The following is a 20,757-nucleotide window of genomic DNA, read 5'->3' on the forward strand; positions in this document are numbered from 1 at the left end:
TTCTGATGAGGTGGAGTCGGGACTTGAGCCCTGGATCCTCAGATTAAAAGTCTGATGCTCTACCAATTGAGCTTTGCAGGCTCTGAGTGTGCACTACGACTGCGATGAACTGTGGACTCGTGTGTCCACAATTAGACATTGATGGTCTTAAGTTAGTTTATTAATAGACTTAAGTGACTTTATTAATGGACTTTAAAGATTTAATTACTGAACTTGAATGACTTTTTTTTTGTTATACAGTGCTTCACTGATGGACTTGAGTGACTATATTGATGGACTTTAAACACTTTATTGACTTTATTGATTCATTGTAGTGAGTTTATTGATTGACTATACGAATGGACTCTGGTGAGACTGATGCTATACCGACTGAACCATCCAGACTCTAAGCTCACGTCATCAAACCATCAAACTGCTTGTGGTGGTACAATCCATTGTCCTCCCTCCTGGTTCAGGTCTACTTTAAGAAAATTTTCCACGGCTGTCCTCTCAAAGTCAAGTGTTCCACCACCTGGGAACACCCAGACACAAAAGGTACCAACGAATTATGATGACATTGTTTTCAGTGAGATCAATCTTTGCATTTCTGATCCCCTTCTCTAGACCAGCACCTGATTGTGGGCGCAGAGGAAGGCATCTACACGCTCAACCTCAACAGCTCGGAGGCCACCATGGAGCTGGTATGCTTACTTTGTGGGTTGTTCTACTTATTTTGAGGGTGTTGTTGTCACGAATAACTGCGTTGCGCTTGTTTTAATCTTATATGACACGCAAAGCACATGTTCTTGAGTGTTTTGTGGATTGTTTCATTGTATTGTACTGTATTGCTGGTCATGTTTTATGTTATGTTTGTTTTATGTTGTGTTTCTGTAAGGCGCTTTGTGACAGCTGAGGCTGTTTGAAAGCGCTATATGAAGATATAAAGAGGACTTGACTTGACATTGAGCGATCTCACGCCGAGCTTGACAGCATGAGTGATTTTTTTTCTATTATGTAGATTATTTTTCTGATTTTGTGGATTATGATTATTCGTAGTGGTTTCTTTTTTGTGCAAGATGATGGTTATCATGAATCACTGGCAAGAGGAGTGATCGCATTCATCGTGTATGACTCGTGCATAATCAGGCACATGTTTTCAAGCACGCCCTGAGCTGTTGACTTTGTGGATTATTATCCGTTGTCATGGTTATTTTTAGTGTGCTAAGTGGCAGTTGTCATGTGTAATTGGCGAGAGAAGCAATCGCAATCATCTCGTGTGATACCTACTAAGCATGGGTATGCTATCAAAGCATGCTACGGGCATTCATTTAAAATGTGTTGATTATTTCCAAGTGGTCCCTGAGAGAAAATGCTAACCCGATGATGTGTTTTCTTCCAATAACAGTTGTACCCTGGCAAGTGCACCTGGGTCTACAGCTGCCACAATGTCCTCATGTCCGTATCGGGTATGTCTCCATCGCCTTCTTAAGGACATTGAGGAACATTTTGAGGTGATGTATGAAGGATCTCATCAGAGAAGATCCTGTTGATTGTTTTTTTCAGGGAAATCATCGCAGCTTCACTCCCATTCCCTCAAGGAGCTTTACGAGCAGGCTCGCAGGGACCAAAGGATGGTGGCACTGCCCACTCATCGTCTGTTGCCGCGGTAACGCCGGATGCAGCACCACATCTCCGTCTCCGGCGTGTGTTTTGTCCCACCTAAGGAAACGGGTTTTTGTGTCTTTAGGAAATGTGCTGTGACGTGTAAAATTGCTGACACCAAAGGATGCAGGACGTGCTCAGTCGGTACTCACAAATATGACAATTACTACAAATGCTGCAAATACTGTGTTTTCCTTATACACCTCAATGCTCTGTTTTCCCCTCCTGATTTTTTTTTTTACATATGTTTTCCTTTTAATCAGCTGACAACTTCCTGTGCTGCGCGCTGGAGTCGAGCGTGGTGCTGCTGCAGTGGTACGAGCCGATGAACAAGTTCATGCTGATCAAGGTAGGCAGAGCTGCAACAAGTGGAGATTTTTTTCATATTTTTAAAAACACTGTACAAACCATTATGATGTTGTTCTGTCAATGTAGCATTTTGACTTTCCCCTCACCAACCCCCTTTGGGTGTTTGAGACGGTGCTGGACCCCCAGCAGGAGTATCCGCTGGTCTGTATCGGTGTCTCTCGGGGGTCTGGTCCCGCACTGCCCGTCGCTTTGGAGTACATCAACCTCAACTCCACCACTTCCTGGTTCAAGCACAATGAGATGGGTGAGCACACACCTGGGACATAACTCTATTAGTTTCTCTGTGTGTGTGTTTGGGATGTTGTGTACGTGTGTCATTGTAATTCCCAAATCACAAAAATGACTGTGCCCTGTGGCTGCAGAGGTATCTCTCTACTTTTTTACAACTGAATGGAATATTAATGGAGAGGTAGTTCTGTCTTAATTATGATCGTTGACTTGATACCATTCCCGGTGGTAGTGTGTGCCTCCAACTTGGAGCAGGCTCGTCTCTCCTAACTAAGCTTTGTTGCATGAACTGATGACGCCTTTTTGGATTACAGACAAAATGTTTTCTAAGAGAAACAGCAGGCCAGTTGTGACCGATTCATTTGCCCTATATGAGAAATTAAAAAATGCCCGTTTGTAGCTCGCTTACGTATTTTCTGAACAAGTAAGGAATGCAGTGTTTTTATTTTATAGCTGTTTTTAAGGCTTTATTGCATGTGCTTTACTTAATTGTCTTAAGTCAAAACTATCACCGCCACTGTATTTGTATTGTCACAGACCAAGGCCACCCGGATGCCATGCAAGTCAACCAGTTGGACAGCAACTCTCTGCTTGTCCTATTAGAAGGTAATTTCATGTTTTTTTAATCCTCATGCTGTATAATGTTTTTTAATTGTGTGTCAATTGTCTTTCACACTGCAGGGACAGTACACATCGTAGGCTTGGACGGGGCGCTAAAGAGCGGGCAGCCTCACGAGACCACCTTCTCACACAATGTGGAGTCTGTAGGTGAGTCCCATCATGGTTTTCGTTTGGCTAAAGAGAGGAAAATATCAGAAACTACATTTGTCTACTAATTATTATTTATTTTAGGAGTGGGGTAAATATGATATGGATTAAATCTTTAAATGAAAGACAGTTCTAAGCTCATCATTACAGGATGCATTTGCACAATTTCTTCCAAATCACAATGCCTGAACAGGGATTTGAATCCTGGACCCTCAGATTAAAAGTCTGACGCTCTACCAACTGAGTTAAAGCTACCAAAACGCTTACACCAGTAGTAAGACAGTTCAGAAAGATCATAACGCAAGATGTTTTTCCAGTGTATTTGGAGGACACTTTGTTAGTCGTGTGGCGTCATGGCTGGCTGAGGATGAAAAGAGGTGTCACCAAGGTGTTAGAGGAGATGACCGACCCCAAGAAAATCTACCGGCTAGTACAATCTGACAGGTTTGACATTTTTCCTTTTTGTTTAGAGCTGCTTCCAACCCGATGTCATTTAAAACATCCGTCCACAGTAGAATCTAATCCAGTAGTCACTTCTAAGAAAAGGCACTGTTACAACCACAATGTCATAAAGTAAGCGAAACACTCATTTCGGGGAGGGGGGGAGGAATCAAAACATGCCAGGTGCTGTAGTTCCACTCCAGTCCTGTAGGTGGTGGTAATTTACATTACAAAATGGCTTGTCACAAGATTTTTTGTCTCCGTTTTAATCTTCATGAGTAAATTAATTGGAAGCCTGATGAAAGCAGCCGGCCTCCTCCCCCCACAATAATAACGTAAGCTAACTTAATATTTACTGTAACTTACTGGACATTCACCAACGTCACGCTAACAATTGCAAATAGAGGAAAAAGGTGTACAGTACTTGGATATTTTAGTATTACAGTAAATCTCTGTTTATGATAGGAGACACGTTCTCATCAAGACCCACCCACAATATGTGAAAATCCGCTCAACAGACAGACCATGTTAAGAAAACGTTTTTAAAACCAAAAATTGTACATTTGAGCAACAAAACTAAACCATCAAATTGCTTGCTAACATAATGCAAAAGGGCATAGACAAAAATTTGCATAGGTGTTGGTATTTATAGACATTCAAACAACTGTTACTTTAACACACACAAAGCATCAACACATACGGTAACAATTAGAGCACATTTCAGTACTTACAGGCATACAGTATATTATATCTCGTCTGTGGGAATGATGAATATTGAAATGGCCAAATGTTGTACTAGAATAAATAGATTGAAGGTGCATCCTCTTCTTCTTGCTTTTACTTATGCTGCATGGCCCCCTGTAGCATTCATTGTACTTGTAAAAATCACATTTGAACATAATTGTAATAAAAGGTGTCAAATGTACAGCAATAACACCATTCACTATGACGTCCATGCAGGATGATCGTCTTGGAGACACACCACACTGACGACCCCTCAGGGCTGTTCAACCTGTACTTGCTGGAGATTGCTGAGAACTACGTCATGCTTCCCTTATGCCCATGAATAGAGCCTCATGGGATATGTGGCGTTTCCATGCAGGACTCCTACAACACAAGAGGCTTGACTTCACTTGGTGAAACTGGATTCAGTGCAATCGGTGGAATCCAGTCACTGAATTCTCAGTCAATGCTGATGTGACCAATGTAACATTGCCATGTATTAAAGTAACTTTAAGTTTCCATGAGGTCACTTGTCCAGTAATATTTCATTGTTTTAAAGATGTCATTATTTTATAAATAAGTATAAGAATGAATATTCAAAAACGTTTATTGTTAATTTTATACAGTCAAGTAAGGTAAAAGAGCCTTAAACAGTAAGGAATACAGTTGTGCAAATATTAAAGAATATAAAGAATGGTTTAGGCGCCACCAAAAATATATAAAAAAATATATATAAACAGTAATATTGTTGCATTAATGAGGTAGATACAGAATTACAGAGCAAATACAAAAATATATAGAAAGGGTACAGTGGTACCTCAACTTTCGAGTGGGTAGAGTAGCCAAAACATACTTAAGTAAGAGTGTTGTTACTTTAGAATAATGTTATGCAAGTGAAAATAACAAGTAGCCCTCCAAAAAATGACTTTAGTAAGAATACATTTTCGTACCGAGTAATTGGTAAACAACTTGATGATTCATATATTTTTTAAATAGTGCATGATTGTCAAAATGTCAAAAATATAAAATAAATATTTGTCTATTAAAATATTATTTTTTTAATAAAACCATAATCTAAGGCAAAATCCAATTCAGCCTCAAATTGAGTGGTCTTAAAATAACTTTCTTTACCCTTGTGAGGATTAAGCGGTTAAGAAAATGAATGGATGGATGTTTACACACATGAAACAGCAGAGACATATAATTAACTTGATTGTTTTGTACTTCAACAGGTAGATTCACTCACATACTGCATACCAGCATTGATGACATGTGTTTCATTAGTCAAGAACAATGTGAATTCTGTCAACTTACATCTTTATCTTCTGTGCTGTGCCTAAATTGCGGATTGCTTTTCTACTTGCTCCTTTGGAATGTGAAGATGAACTGCAGCTTCCATTCCAGTCCTACAAGCGTGTAACTACAGCGCACAGATTGGAACGCACTTCATAAACTAGTAAATGCCTTTACATTATTTAGTATTGTTTTGGGGGCTCGACTGATTAATCAGCCTGCTGATAATAGCTCTTTTAAATCGGGCATTTTTTCCATAACAATCTAAGAACAGACATACCATAACACCTTACCCTCTTAAAGGTAACACAGCTTTTGTTACCATGGGCACTGGGTTAGGGCTACGCAAGTAGGGGGTTCAAGCCTAAAATACTGTTTTAAAACAAGGTTTCAAAGCTAGGTGAGTGTTTCAAAGAAGATTTATGATTTTAAGACAAGGTTTAAACAATGCTTAGGGTTTCAAATTAGGATTTCAAGCAAGGGTTCGGGTTTCAAATGAGATTTTTTTTTTTTTAACATCAGATTGTAAACTAATTTTATTTAAAACATCTCTGTTCACACCCTAGTCCTGAAGAAAGTCACTTCCAAGAAAATGTTAGAATGAATACCACAATGTCTTTGTAAAATGTATGTATGTATTTAATTATATATTAACACACTTTAACCAACAATCGCTTATTAAAAAAATAAAATACAAATCCTGTCAGCTGGATGGACGAATCACTGACTATACTTTAATACTACTTAACAGGCTATTGACATTTTATTATGATTGGAAATTATTAATGTATTTTTAAACATAACTCCTGGTGTCGTTCAATAGAAAAATATTATTACAATAAAATGATTATGATGAATAAAATTATAAAAAACCTTAGGTGAAGGAACACGAGTAAACAGGGAAGAAAAAACAAAAACTTCGTTATTGTAGTTCGGCTCATGTTGATGACGTCACATTTTGTATTTACTAGGGGCCTAATCGTGGTGGTACAGAGGAGGAGAATTTACCATCAAAATAGACACTGCAAGTCAGACAGGTAAACAGCAGAACTTAATTTATTTGAATGCATAGAATGGCTTTTTATTCCATGGACCTCTGGTACGAATATATAAAATCGATGTCAAAACAGGCATTGACAACTTAGCATGTTGATTCCCACGCTAGCTGGCTAGCTAAAGTAATTAGCCATCTGCCAGCTAGCTCTGCTTGTGCTTCTGAGTTCTGACAACCAAATAACTCAACCTGCTCGATGTCATCGTTAAAGTAGGGTGACACACGAACAAACTCCACAAAGTACACGTTTCTGAAAAGCCGATGTTGCGCGTTGTAACGCTTTGAGCTATCGAGCAGGTAGTCAGGAAGAGTATACACATTGAATTCCAGTTTTGCACCATACATTTGTCTATAAACACACTGTAGCGCTAGTGCATGTAAGCGAGCACCAATTATCTAAGGCTAGGATGTACATCATTAAAAATTGGTCGTGTGAATCACGTGACAATGATTTTGAATGCGTCCCTTTGAAGGCTATGATCTTGGCTGGACTGAGTGTTGAGCCTCAGTGAGATGACTGACCAGGGCAGCAACAACAACAACCACATCTCCTGCAACCCTTTCGCCGCCCTCTTCAGCTCCTTGGCTGATGCCAAGCAGTTTGCATCAGGCCAAAAGTCTGCAACGTTACCCACTGGACCACTACGTGAGTAATGCAGAGTAAAAGTACTCCGTAAACCCTGTTCAACTACTGTTTTCCCCATGAGTAATTTCCTTATTAGGTCAGATGCGTTTCTTCTAGTAATTCAAATGCATGATAGCACCCTCAAATGTGTTTTCAGATTAAACTATCCCTTAGTAGGCTACTAGTCATGAATGTCTAACAAAATTCTGCCTAAATTAAGCCTGTCAACGTTGTTCCATGACTGTTGGCATCACATTGTAGAAGATGACTCCGGAGAGAGCCATTCAGAGTCTGAGAACTCTGTGTCAGACAGCGTCGACGACAATGACGATTCTGTGGCCGCGATTAGCCGATCCTTCCGATCCCGACAGGAACTATGCGAGCAACTCAATGTGAATCACATGATCCAGCGTGTATTTCTCATCACCTTGGACAACAGTGAGTAAACCCAGACTTTCAAAGCATTTATTTACTCATTCAGTGGACCACTGCAGTGTTTCCCAACCTTTTATTAAGCCAAGGCACACACAGTGGCGCTCTGACTTAAGTTTAATTTGTTTTGTGATCACGCTCGTAATGCATCTTCCGCATTGAAATGAATAGAAATGTCATGAAGCTAGTGTCCCAAAAAACACCAACAGAAAATTCTACAATAGGGATGGGTGAGTACTGATACCAGGTATCGTTACACACCATATTTTAAGGTATTGGGTACTCGTGGAGGCTGCTGATACCAGACATTTATATTTAAGTAAAAAGAACAAATTTGACATTGAGTAAGTCCTTCACGGCAGCAGGTTGTCACAGCAAATCATCATTTGCGTTAGACTTTAGAAAGGTTTTGTTCGCGTTTTTTCATTGTGTCAACTGTCAAATTCAATTTTATATATCAAAAGTATTCGAGGTATTGTTACTCGTGAGTGCTCAAACAGTGAATACTCAATGTGTCAGTCTGAAAAAAAAAGTGGTATTGAACATCACTAGTTTTTAATAATAAAAATAGCACTTAATGATTTGAAAAATAATCTAACTGGGAGTTATTTATTTATTATTTTTTATTTATTATTAATATTGTGATTATGGTTTAATATATATTTTTTATATTTTTTTCAAGTTCCTCTTTTGAGGACCAAGCTATAAATTAATATGTACATAATTACAATAATAATCTGTACAGAATTACAATAATCATTCACAGGTTAATCTTCTGCCATCTAGTGGAAGAGTATTTAATTGTTCTGCTTGTCATAAATGGATGAATGAAGAATAAACTTTTTTTTTTTAAAGACAATTAAATGGGCTTCATGTTGAAAAATAAGAATAGCCTATTTAATATTTATTATTCTGCTACAGTAAAGCACCATATAAATCTGATTCATTATTATTATTCAAATTAATAAAGTTATTACAATTGATTTCACAAATGTTCAATGTGCACACCGCCTCTAATCCGACACGCCATCCTCTTTAAAATTTCTTCAAGCGCTCTGACTTCTTCCCTTCTGAAAACATGCATGTTAGGCTAACTTTAGTCTATTTTATCCATGGGTATAAACTTGGTGTGTCTAAATGGGCATTTGTCAATATGTGCCCATAATAGGCTGGCGACCAGTCCCTGCCTCTTACCTAAAGTCAATGGGATAGGCTCGAGCTCACACAAGGCGTGTCCCTATAAAAACTGGATTTATAGATGGATTGATGTGTTCCAGTTTTGTCCTATAGGTGGCAGAAATACAATGTGGGTGTTGACTATAGCACCCACAAAGATGTCTTTTGATGGTATTACATTTGGTTGACGCCATCAGTCCATCAAGCCTTGACTTTGTCATACGGTGAAGTCACACCAAGGGTGTGCGGGAACTGAATCATGACTCATCACCCTAATATGGGATGTTTTGCTTTGAACATGCTTGGATCTCTTACACTGACACTGGGTGGGGATGAGTCATTATTCTCAGGAAGTGCACAACAAAAAGCCCCAAGCCGCCCAATATACACAGCAGTGAAATCCATTTCCCTGCCACAGAAATCGACCACAACAAAAAATGTAATCCTCTTTTTCTTGTTTGAGCAAATGCTGTTTCATTTCTTTCAGGGGTGATTAATCCAGTGCATTTGCACACATTTTATCCTCACCTCTAGGTGATCCCAGTCTGAGAGGGGGCAATGGGATCCCGCCTCGATGCGTTTACCTGGAGGAGATGGCGGCTGATTTGGATGGACAGGATTGGTTGGACATGGATAACATAGAGCAGGTTGGATAGTCAAGTCACACTCTTTTCATTGTTTTAATTTAGGTTGCATGAACAAAGATTGAATTTACTGAATGTATCACAAGATCTGAACATATGTTGGCATGTACTTGCACTGTTTCTTTCTCCCAGGCACTTTTTAATCGTCTGCTGCTGCTCGAACCAGGAAACCACCTCATCTACATGACGTCATGCAGTGCTGCGAACTTGTCGGCTGACCGTGACGCTGGAGAGAAATGTGCCATCCCATACCTCTTTGCTTGTTATCAGAGGGCAAAGGAAGAGGTATAATATTAGTAATAATCTTAACAATAATAGAGTGGACCCCCATATACTTGCAGTTCGACACCTGCAAGTTCACTTATTTACAGTTTATTATTATTATTATTATTATTATTATTTAAAAAAAAACGTTGTTTTTGAGGAGGTGAACCACTCCCCATTTTTTGTTGAAAACTGAAGTTTATAAAGGAAGCTACAACACTCTGGAGGAGCAAAATATTTGCTCAAGAAGGCGACGCAGTCTTCATACGTCTGTGCTGTTCCAAGAGTACGGAAATATTGTGGCGAATGTGTAGCATTGCTAGCATCGCTAGCGACAGCTATTCCGCCGCTATTCCTGAAATATTCTTAATAGCTCTTCAAATGGGACTGGCAGATCTTCATTGTCCAAATTTTATGTACAATTATTTACAGGCAAAATGATGTGATAACAATAACTTGAAGAAGAAAAATTGGGACACTTAAAATGAAAGTCCTGTAAAAAATCAAAAATTTCAACACACTGTCTAATTATTTTTTACTGCCGTGCTATGGAACACAAAAGGAGATTGGCTAGCTTGTTGAAGAAAAAAAAGAAAAGATAAGCAGGTCTCCCGCTTCAATATGTCAATAAGTTGTATTTTTAATAGTTTATTTTTTATTTTTTGCCTTTTATGGGAAACCAATCCGTGGCATAAAAAAGGTTGGGACTGTGCTGAAAAAAATGAATTCCACTCAACTTTCATCACATTTTTGCCGACTGCAAAAACTCTTTAGTTAGTCACCCCCCTACTGGGGTGTTAAATTCAAATTTTGTCACTGATATATCTTCTATTATTAAGTCGCTTTAATTTTTTCTTCCATCAGGTGACCAAGGTGCCAGAGAAGTTATTGCCATTCTCCGTTCGTTGTAAGAACCTGACGGTATCAAACACGCGCACGGTTCTGCTCACCCCAGAGATCTACGTCAACCAAAGTGTGTACGAGCAGCTTCTGGACCTGCTGCTGGAGGCTTACAGTAGAGCACGTAGGTTCAGGGTTGAGTCCCGTCAAGTTCTTGTGTGCTGACTTGGTTCCATTGGAAGCTTAAAGTGTAAATTTCGCTCCTTGCAACGCCTCAATGGTGTTTCAGAGCCAGAGGAGGTGGTGGAGTTTGTTGAGGAGGTGATTGCTGGCCTGCTCTCTGACCAAGAGGTGCGGACCTTCCAGGAGGTGATGGTTCCAGTGCTTGATATCTTCCAGGGTAGAATTAAAGACATGGATCTGTGTCAGCCCGTCTTCTACTTCTACCTTGATGTGCTTCTCTACTTCAGCTACAATAAAGATATCGCCAAGGTTAGAAAGCACTGTGGGGTGTTTTATTTGTTCACGTTACAACAAAGTGCCAACTGATACTTGATGCTTCCAGGTATTGATGGAGCACATTCAGCCCAAAGATCCAGCTAATGGCTTGCTGTACCAGAAGAGCCTTTTTGGAAGCGTGTTGAGCGTGTCTTGCTTGCTGAAAACGCCAGGAGTGGTAGAAGGCCATATTTACTTCCTGAACCATTCCCGTTCCAGTCCACAGGAGACCAAAGTCCAGGAGGCTAACATCCACCAGGTGAACACCTCTAATAGTCGACACCATTAAGTCATCGGGGCACAGTGATGATATTTACGCCTTCTTTTGCAGTTCATGGGCCAATTTCATGACAAGCTGCACCAAATGTTTAAATACTTGCTGCAGCGGTCGAGCGAGACGCGCCACCTGCTGCTGTCATGGTTGGGCAACTGTCTGCACGCAAACGCTGGCCGGGCCAAGATTTGGGCCAATCAAATGCCGGAGATCTTCTTTCAGATGTATGCCTCAGATGCTTTCTTCCTGAATTTGGGCGCAGCACTTCTCAAGCTGTGCCAGCCCTTCTGCCGGCCACGTTCGTCCAAATTGCTCACATTTAACCCAACATACTGCACAGTGAGAGACTTGAGTGAAGAGGAAAGGCGCATTCGCAATGTGCATGCAAGAGGTAAATGCACCCTTAACCCTTTAAAAAAAAAAAGTACATTTGTGCATTTTAGTCTGAAATGGGTTAATAGTAGGGGTGAGCTGGATATTCGTACAACACGAGTATCCGGTTCAGATAATGGATATTTACTGGTTATGAATATAACACGGATAGACTTCCTTAATATCCGTGAAGGAAAGCCGGCCGCTCCCCCCTCTCCGGCACAGAGAGAGGATCTCTCTGCGCGGCGTCGCCTTCTCGCACGCCAACAGTAATTAATTATCTTTTAATTGATCCTTACAGTTGAACGCACTACGAATTGATATGTATTCAATTTTTATTAGATTCCCCCACTGCACTCCATAAAATATAAATACTGCAAATTTAGCTTTATACACACAGTTTAACACCCTTTTAATAATTAAAACATTGAAAAGAAAATAATAAAAAATAAATCTGTGTTGCTATGACAACTCTTGTTCATTCACATAATGGTTAATTATTTTCTACTGTATGTGCTGTATATTCAGCAGTATTTTCCCGAGTTTATAAAAAACTTGTTCTGTAAAGTTTCTTTACTATTGTGATCAAAAACTGAATATTTATTTTCAGACTTTTCTGTAAATATTTATTTATACACTTAAAAATATTCCTGTTCCGAGTCATTACATTTTATTTTCTAAATAGTTCCCTTACTATTGTGATAACAAAAAAAGAAGTGAATCTCAATTCTCAGATTGTATTTATTCGTACACATAAATTTTCAGAATTTCTAAAAACTTAAAAAATAGTTCTTCTTTTGTGATCAAAAGCATGGATTTGAATCTTTATTAGGCTTTGTTTGTTTTTCAAATACACAAAAAAAATATAGAAACTTTTGATCAATCCATATCAACTTAAAACATTTTTTTCTCACTTTCATACCCCAAAAAATACAGTAATGTATTGATGTAAGCACAACCATTTTGTTAAGCCACGCACAGCTCTGATTAAACCACGCCCATTTCTGGTTTATGCCACGCCCACTCCAGTTACAGATCATTTAGATCAGGGATAGCAAACTGCGGTCCTCGAGGGCCGGAGTCCTGCAGGTTTTAGAGGTTGCCTTACTCGTATGCAGAGCTTGCTGATGAGCTGATCATGAATCAGCTGTGTTGAAGGGAAATATCCAAGACCTGCAGGACCGGCCCTCGAGGACCAGATCTCGCCATCCCTGATTTAGATGGTCAGACAGATACAGATAGTGCTGTACTCACTCATCCCTAGTTAATAGTCATTGCCTTGTAGAAGTTATAAAGTATTTGCACCATTAACAAAAAATGCACACAGAAAAAAAGTCAATTTGTTAATTTTAGTCTGATATAGGTTAATAATAGTCATTGCCTTGTAGAAGTTATAAAGTATTTTAAATGTTTTAAAAAAAAAATGTTGTTTTTCATGGCAGAAAATGTAGAAAAAAAGGATAAAAGCTCCGCTCAGACTTGAGCTAAATGTATCCAATTCAAAAGCTGTAATGCGATTTGTCCTGATCTCATTGGTGAGAGCAGGTGGCAAATTTGACAACAAATATGAAATTTAACATGGATGATCCCATTTCACATGTTCTCTGTCAAATCACATCATCACACAATAATTTCAAGTTGTTGAGCCTACCTGGTATTGTATTAAATGTTGTCATAGTCCTAGCTGATTAGTGTCAAATGTTTTGGTCTGTGCTAGTTAGGTGCTTTTATGGGAACACTGCTCATTTAACATCTCTTTGACAATGACATTTTCCATTGAATTAATGGTAGATTACCTTTCACACACGATTAACTGTATCCTTCACCAGGTCTTGACAAGGAAACCTGTCTGACCCCGTTGCCCTCCCAGCCCACGCAGGATCCTGCAGCGGAGTCCTACAGCCTACTGACGGAAAACCTCGTCCTCACACAGCTCACCCTGCACCTCGGCTTCCACAGGTTCACTTCGCATCATTACCCAAATTGTACTCCTTGGTGTAATATAGCAATCCATGTCAGATTTATTTTTATTTTTAATGTTCTATGAAAATATGTAACAATTAACAATTTATGTCAGGTCTATATTATGTTGCTAGTGCAGTGGTTCTTAACTTTGTTGGAGGTACCGAACCCCACCAGTTTCCTATGCGCATTCCCCGAACCCTTTTTCATTGAAAAATAAAATGTTATCTCCTCCCCCTTTCTGTTGTAGGATCAAACCCAGCTTAGGAACCACTGTTCTCATACTCTGTCAAAACCATGAACCAGTGTTGTGTTGTTGCATCCACAGACTCCACGAACAGCTGGTCAAGATGAACCAGTCTCTCCACCGGCTCCAGGTGACGTACGAGGAGGCCCATCGCACAGGAAGCCCCATGACGGAGCAGCTCTTGGAGCAGTTTGAGCGCCTGATGATTGTCTTCTTGTCAACCAAAGCTGCCACCACGCAGCCCGCCATGCTGCAATGCTGCCTTAACCTCCAAGCTTCCACTGCTGCTCTGCTGGTGCAGTTTGCTTTGGGAAACCACGGCCCCGAACATGTAGCACTCAATTTTCCGCTGCCCACATTGCAGAGCACCATGCTCTGCTTTGTACCAGGTAAAGTTTTTTAAAATTAATGCATTAATCCCTATGCAGGCTTTCTTAATGGCATGCACAATAATCACTGCCGAAGAACAGTTCACTTGTATTTAAACATGTATTTTAATGTTGTTCATCATGGGCTACTTGGTGTAAAAAGTTCTCCAGGATTAGGTTTCTTATACCATTTGTATGTTTTTCAGAGTTCTTTGCAGAGAACTTGGGAGAATTATTCATCTTTCTGCGTCCATTTGCTGATGATGTTTTGGAGAGCTCTGCTGAAAGTCTTGAGCAGATTCTTAACTTCATCACTGTCTTCATGGGTAATGTAGACAGGTATGGGTTTGATTATTTGATAAAAACAAGCCATTAAGGTTCAGCAAAATTGTTTATTGTTTATTGCATTCATGACAGAATGAAGAATCCACATTTAAGGGCGGAGTTGGCAGAGGTCTTAGAGGCCGTGATGCCCCATGTGTTGCCTCTGGCGCCCGGTACTCCTCAGCCAATCGTCTTCCAGCGGCACAGGGTCTTCTGCTCTTACAAATTTGCACCTCAGTTGGCCGAAGCCCTCATCACTGTGTTTGTAGATATTGAATTTACAGGTGAGACACAGCAGCTTGAAGAGAAAAGTACAAAAATATTGTATGCTATGTTGTCGCTGTCAAGCAGAAATCCTGTATGTCCAAATATGGTCAATTTCAAATCATAGGCTGTTATTTTTACGCATTAACCAATTTAAAGTGTTGAAAATAGCTTGTGAACATGTCTATTAACTGTCTGAGTGTGTCTTAAAACTGCGCCTCTTCTCCACTCTGCGGGTTCCGTGCGGCGTTTTGTCACCTCAAGATGGAAAGTCTGGATATATTTTTAGACACAGTGAAAAGTTAGATACATTTAAGTATCTCTGTTTTGTTCAAAATGATTGCTGTAATGCTTCATGCAGTAGAAATGTCAAACACAAAATTAGATTAATAATATATGCCGATTACACTGCTCAGTCTGCTCATCTTTTTTTTTATGCACCTTTTGAAAATGAGTTTGGAAAAATGATTTTTAACCTCAGTTTGCTTTCATGAAGATTTTTGCGTTGTTGGGTTGGCTGGCCCGAGCACAGACTGATTTACACAACTTGCACACCACTATCCTAATTTCCATCCTTTTATTATACAGTCACATTATTCCAAATTGACAGTACAGAAAATGCACAAACATAACACACTGTATATGATTCAGTTACTGTTTTGGTCTGTAACGTGCGTTGGAGTAAAGAAAATGGGAGGGGACACTACACTGCACTCAGGCCAGTCTCGAATTTCAGGGTTGGTAACCGATCACTTACTTTCCCACAGAAGTCGGCTAATCACAATCTATGGCCGATTGATCGTAGCACCACTAGTATAAATGAAGTAACTATTGAACACGATTTCGGAGTGGTGTTGTGTTGGACAATGCATTGTTCGGTAGGTGTAAGTACATTTCCTTTTGTTTACTGTTCTTCAGGTGATCCTCACCAGTTTGAACAGAAGTTCAATTACAGAAGACCAATGTATCCCACCCTCAAATTCATGTGGGGCGAAAGTAACTACAGAGAGAGCATCAAGGTAATAGTAGAAATACTTTTTAGTTCATTCAGGTTTTGGGGGAAAAAAGACCAATTTGACTTGTATTATTTTATTTCCAATTATGGAAGGGTGGAACTGCAAATGTGGAGTAAACAGTTTTGACTGTGTTATGTCGTTCGAACGGATTAAACGGATAAAACAGATGAAATGCAAAACATTTTTTTCCCATAATGCCACAGGATATTGACTTGCACATGCACTATTGTAATATTACCCATGGGCATTGTGGGAAAAAAATGATTTTAGCATCTGGCTTACATTTAATGATCAAGATGTTCAATCAACATTACAGTACATTTGAATGACACTCTTCCATATCAATTCACCGTGTATCAAATCAGTGAGAAAATGCACTTTGTGTTTTCTCAGCATTTGGCAGACTACGCATCCAAGAACCTGGAAGCCATGAATCCTCCTCTGTTCCTCAGGTTTCTCAACTTGTTGATGAACGATGCCATCTTCCTTTTAGATGAGGCTATTCAGGTGAGGCTACAAGATAAAAAAAGTCTGCGCAGAAATGATTCACAACCCGTTCCAAGTCATTTTCATTCACAATGCCAAAATGAATGAATTTTTTTCAGTTGTAGCTTAAATATATTTAATTTTTTTCTTCTTACAGTACCTGAGTAAAATCAAGATCCTGCAGCTGGAGCGGGATCGAGGGGAGTGGGATGACCTGGCCCCCGATGGCCGAAGGGAGAGGGAGACAAGCCTGCAGATGTTTGGACAGCTGGGCCGCTTCCACAACATCATGTCTAATGAGACCATCGGCACGCTGGCCTTCCTCACCTCAGGTCAAACCCGTTCAAATGTACATTTCAAATCCTTGCTATTCTCTTTCAGTAATGTTTTTATTTTATTTTATTTTTTTACCTAGAGATCAAAGGGATCTTTGTGCACCCTTTCCTGGCTGAGAGGATCATCTCCATGCTCAACTACTTCCTGCAGCACCTGGTCGGACCCAAGATGGGTGCTCTTAAAGTGAAGGACTTCAGTGAGTTTGACTTCAAGCCTCAGCAACTTGTCTCTGATATCTGCACCATCTACCTGAACCTGGGGTATGTTGTCAACACACTCTCCTAAGCACTCCGTTACGATATTGGATGATTTAAGTGCAATCAGTTGAGTTCACGTAACTTGTGCCAAGCACTTACTTTAGTTTGCTATTAAAGTCGTATTTGTTTATTTCTTTGGCAGAGATGAGGAGAATTTCTGCGCTACCGTCCCAAAGGATGGACGTTCGTACTCCCCTATCCTTTTTTCCCAAACGGTGAGAGTACTGAAGAAAATCAACAAGCCCAGGGACATGATAGTGGCTTTTGGACTCCTTGCTGATAAAATAAAGGTATCATTTGACTCTGGAGGAGATGATCTGAATAAAATGAGTTTTGGAGTGAGGTTCCTGTGTTACTCTGCACCATCTAACTGTCCTGTTACTCTGCCTTGTACTCTAGCCCCATGCAGATCGACAGCAGCAGGAGGAGGAGACTTATTCAGAAGCCCCGGAAGAGTTCCTAGACCCGATCATGTCCACCCTGATGCTCGACCCCGTTCTTCTTCCCTCTTCCAACGTCACAGTCGACCGCTCAACTATAGCAAGGCATCTCCTCAGGTTAGTCCACAACCAACATCAGGGTGCTTTTACACCTTTTAGTTTGTTTTCTTTGTTCTGAATCAGTTAAAGGGGGAAGTCAACCTTAAACATTTCTTGACAATAATATGTTATATGTGACCTCACTAGTCTAAACATGACATTTTGATTAATATTACGTTTGTGGAATATGAGTTATGAAGCAAAATCCAGCCGTTTTTCCTCCATCTCAGGGGGCGGCCATTTTGCCACTTGCTGTCGACTGAAGATGACATCACAGTTGCTCAGGGCTCAAGCAACGACCAATCGCAATTCCCCTGTTTTCCACAGCTGAGCTGTGATTGGTTGTTAACTGAGACCTGAGCAACATTGATGTCATCTTTAGTGAACAGCCAGTGGTAAAATGGCCGCCTTCTGCTTTTGATAAAAACGGCTGGATTTCGCTGCTTAACTCATATTCCACTAACACAATATTAACCAGAATACCATATTTAGACTAGTGGGGCTGCATAGAACATAAAAAAATGTTGGGGGTTGACTTACCGTTTTAAAGGGTAAACTTTATCTATTTTGCCCCTGATTCAGTTTTTGTGAAAAATACAAGTGAACAAAAAAACTGTAAATCATTTTATGGACATTCTACCAAGATACAGAAAGCTAAGTGCACTTTAAGGAGATGTCTTAATCCGCACATTTTCCCTCTTCACAAATGCTAACGGCTAAACAAACCGCACCAAGGAGAATAACAAAATATTGTTTGATTAAAACAAGAATCTGAAATTAACCCGTAAACCATTTTATATATTCTAGAACTTCAATTTTCTTACACCCTTTATCTTCTTCAGGGTCACGTAGGGTAAAAAGCTATGACGCTCTCGACTGGTCACCAGTCAATCAGTCACAGTGAGTGTGAATGGATTTCTGACTGTGACTCACAACTGAGACACTTTTCGTAAAAGTCAGCTCCGCGAACCACGGCACTACGCTACTGACGTCCTTGTGTACAAGAAACTTTTCTCGCAACCCCCAGCTAAAACAAAACCTAAAAAGAATGTGTCCTCATTCCAGTGACCAGACAGACCCGTTCAACCGCAGCCCTCTCACCATGGACCAGATCAGGCCAAACGAGGAGCTCAGACAACAGATCTTACAGTGGCTGGATAAGCATAAGCAGGAGCGCCTGCAGCTGGGACCAAGTGACCAGACTTGATCCGCTCGGTGCCTAACAATGACTGCGTCCTTGTTTGCTTCCTTCTTCCACATCTCCTTTGCCTTTTGGGGGGGGGGGAGGGGGGGCTAATCTGTGGTGTGTTTGTCGACGCAGATTCCAGACTCCTGTATAATACTGCTTTAAAATCCTATTTAATACAGCCTTCATGCAACAGACTGCATCACCACAGCTGGCTGACGAGCTGAAAATGCCCAATGGTTAACATTATGAGAGTGATGCAATCTTGAGCAGGAAAGGGCAACTATGGGACTGTGAAAAAGCATTTGCACCTGCCCAATTAGATTTTTTCCCCCCATAATTATCTCACTTAAAGGTTTTATATATTATCAAGCCAATTTTAAGCATTTTGGCCCACCGCTGACCAAACAGGACAATCATGAACAAATTACATTTGGCGAGACAGTGACTCACACCCGCACACCTTGCGACTGATCCTCGTCGACATACCAACTCGCTGCACCGGAAAAACTGCAACCCCAGGTGTTCTTAATGAGCGCCGCATACAATATATTGTGTCGTGCAGGGCTCACCACCGTGGTGACCACCACATGAGTAGGCTGGTCTAAAAATAGCTTAGCAGTTATGAGACATGTCTTGAGTTTTGTAATTATGTTGTCATTCACAGCAAGAGTGTGGCCAACGTAGTAGCATTTGTTGAATATTCTTCACACACTTACCACCTTGACAACATTTTATATGACAAGCATTTTGGCTATGCTTAGATGGCAGAATTACAATATTTATGAACTCAAACTTCAACGACTGTACCAATATGCAGCAATTTTGGTTCAAGCTGCATGCGAGATAGATGTAGATATAAATAGGACTATAAGGCAAATTAATTGAAGCGTGTGGGGTTTTTACTTGTAGCCCTCATTATATTTGTTGTGTAAATTGCAATGACAGCTCCATAAGCACATGTCAGCATATAAAGGTCTGACAGGAAACAAAAAAATAAATAAAAATGTTCGTCTGTCACGGTGCATTCAGGAAGTCTCACTGGAAAGTCCACTATGCATAGCACAATTCCTCAGTTTTAAATGTGAAATTTTTTCTTTGCAAACTATGTGCTTGACAAAAAACAACAACTGGCCTATAAAGACACAAAGACAGTAGATTTCAATATAGAAATATGTATATCTATTTAAGAGATGCTGAACACTTACTGGGCTGTCATTGATTCTGTTTAGCCAACACAACGGAGATGGGACGTGTTGGGGAGGAGGTTTGTTATTAATGTTTTGTAATATTTAAAGAGATGGCAAAGTTCCCAGGGAGGGAAGCATTGGCTTCCATATGGTGTTGAGATTAATTATGTCAAAATACAACACAGAACTATGTGGTGCTGAATTATGAAGTTTTTCCTGCTAGTGATTAAAATGGTCCCATTTTCACTTTCGTAATTGCCTTTTAAACTATTAACGGTTAACTGAGCGCTGATAGTGTTTTGCAAGGATTTGCTATCGTTTGCATTAACATGAAGCAGAAGCTGACTTTTGGGAAATGTTGTTTCTTTTTAGACAGAGTGCGAGGAGGAGATAAATGCAATGAGCGTAGGATGATCCTAGAAGAGATTTTAATAAATAAAAGTTATGAAATGTGGTTGTGATCAAGACAAAATTGTGAAGGAAGTATGATGTGGTTTGTTATGACTGATTTATGTTAAAAGATCATAGGTGAAAATATAATGCTATATTTTTGTTTTATTGTAAAAAATTACTTTTGAGTGTACAGTGTATTAAAAAATAAAACTTTTTTTGTGGCTATATGCTAAATTGTATGTACTTTTTCACTGTGTAAGATGAGGTTGTGGCCATATTTTGCTCATTTATGAGCACCTGTATCACAAAAAAAAACAACGCTGACTCGTGAAGCTGTTCCATTCAGTTGTATTTTGCCAGTTTAATTCAGCAATCAAACAAAATACGATGTAGTGGAACTTTTCAACATAAACATTAAATCAACTGTTTTGATTATGTAAAATAAAATCTCAACTCCTACGCATGCAGTTTTATATTTTGCTCGTTTAATGCAACCACAATAACCTATTTTATGCTGAACAAACAAAGTACAATGTTGTGGAACATT

General features: G+C 39.8%; 2 protein-coding genes across 7 annotated transcripts in view; both read left to right on the forward strand.

The window, feature by feature from the left end:
- map4k1 (mitogen-activated protein kinase kinase kinase kinase 1) overlaps positions 1-4,689 on the forward strand; it is a 57,252-nt gene extending 52,563 nt beyond the window's left edge. For all 6 annotated transcript variants that reach the window (XM_086079982.1, XM_086079983.1, XM_086079984.1 and 3 more), the window contains 11 exons: positions 456-534; positions 604-680; positions 1,385-1,445; positions 1,543-1,645; positions 1,727-1,785; positions 1,905-1,990; positions 2,077-2,254; positions 2,776-2,844; positions 2,920-3,006; positions 3,324-3,450; positions 4,408-4,689. In XM_086079982.1, the coding sequence (XP_085936108.1) occupies positions 456-534; positions 604-680; positions 1,385-1,445; positions 1,543-1,645; positions 1,727-1,785; positions 1,905-1,990; positions 2,077-2,254; positions 2,776-2,844; positions 2,920-3,006; positions 3,324-3,450; positions 4,408-4,513 (1,032 nt within the window). In that variant the 3' untranslated portion in view covers positions 4,514-4,689. The remainder of the gene's footprint in view (positions 1-455; positions 535-603; positions 681-1,384; positions 1,446-1,542; positions 1,646-1,726; positions 1,786-1,904; positions 1,991-2,076; positions 2,255-2,775; positions 2,845-2,919; positions 3,007-3,323; positions 3,451-4,407) is intronic.
- A 1,741-nt stretch (positions 4,690-6,430) lies between these two features.
- On the forward strand, positions 6,431-18,710 carry ube4a (ubiquitination factor E4A (UFD2 homolog, yeast)). Its single transcript, XM_086081266.1, has 20 exons — positions 6,431-6,500; positions 6,991-7,163; positions 7,404-7,580; positions 9,285-9,397; positions 9,527-9,679; positions 10,523-10,682; positions 10,788-10,990; positions 11,064-11,255; positions 11,328-11,661; positions 13,472-13,601; positions 13,933-14,240; positions 14,426-14,558; positions 14,637-14,827; positions 15,726-15,826; positions 16,217-16,330; positions 16,467-16,641; positions 16,725-16,905; positions 17,045-17,192; positions 17,302-17,459; positions 18,507-18,710. Exons 2-20 carry the CDS (start codon positions 7,031-7,033, stop codon positions 18,646-18,648), a joined length of 3,246 nt encoding a protein of 1,081 aa, XP_085937392.1. The 5' UTR covers positions 6,431-6,500; positions 6,991-7,030; the 3' UTR covers positions 18,649-18,710.
- Positions 18,711-20,757: the final 2,047 nt, after the last annotated feature.

This window comes from Leptonotus elevatus, chromosome 7 (genome assembly GCF_054856555.1).
Source record: "Leptonotus elevatus isolate MCC_2025b chromosome 7, RoL_Lele_1.0, whole genome shotgun sequence".
In the NCBI taxonomy this organism is placed as follows: domain Eukaryota; kingdom Metazoa; phylum Chordata; class Actinopteri; order Syngnathiformes; family Syngnathidae; genus Leptonotus; species Leptonotus elevatus.

Coding starts and splice junctions, on each gene's coding strand:
- ube4a (XM_086081266.1), top strand. CDS start 7,031: ATGACTGACCAGGGCAGCAACAACAACAACCACATCTCCTGCAACCCT. Junction 9,680..10,522: donor ATCAGAGGGCAAAGGAAGAG/GTATAATATTAG, acceptor TTCTTCCATCAG/GTGACCAAGGTGCCAGAGAA. Junction 10,683..10,787: donor GGAGGCTTACAGTAGAGCAC/GTAGGTTCAGGG, acceptor ATGGTGTTTCAG/AGCCAGAGGAGGTGGTGGAG.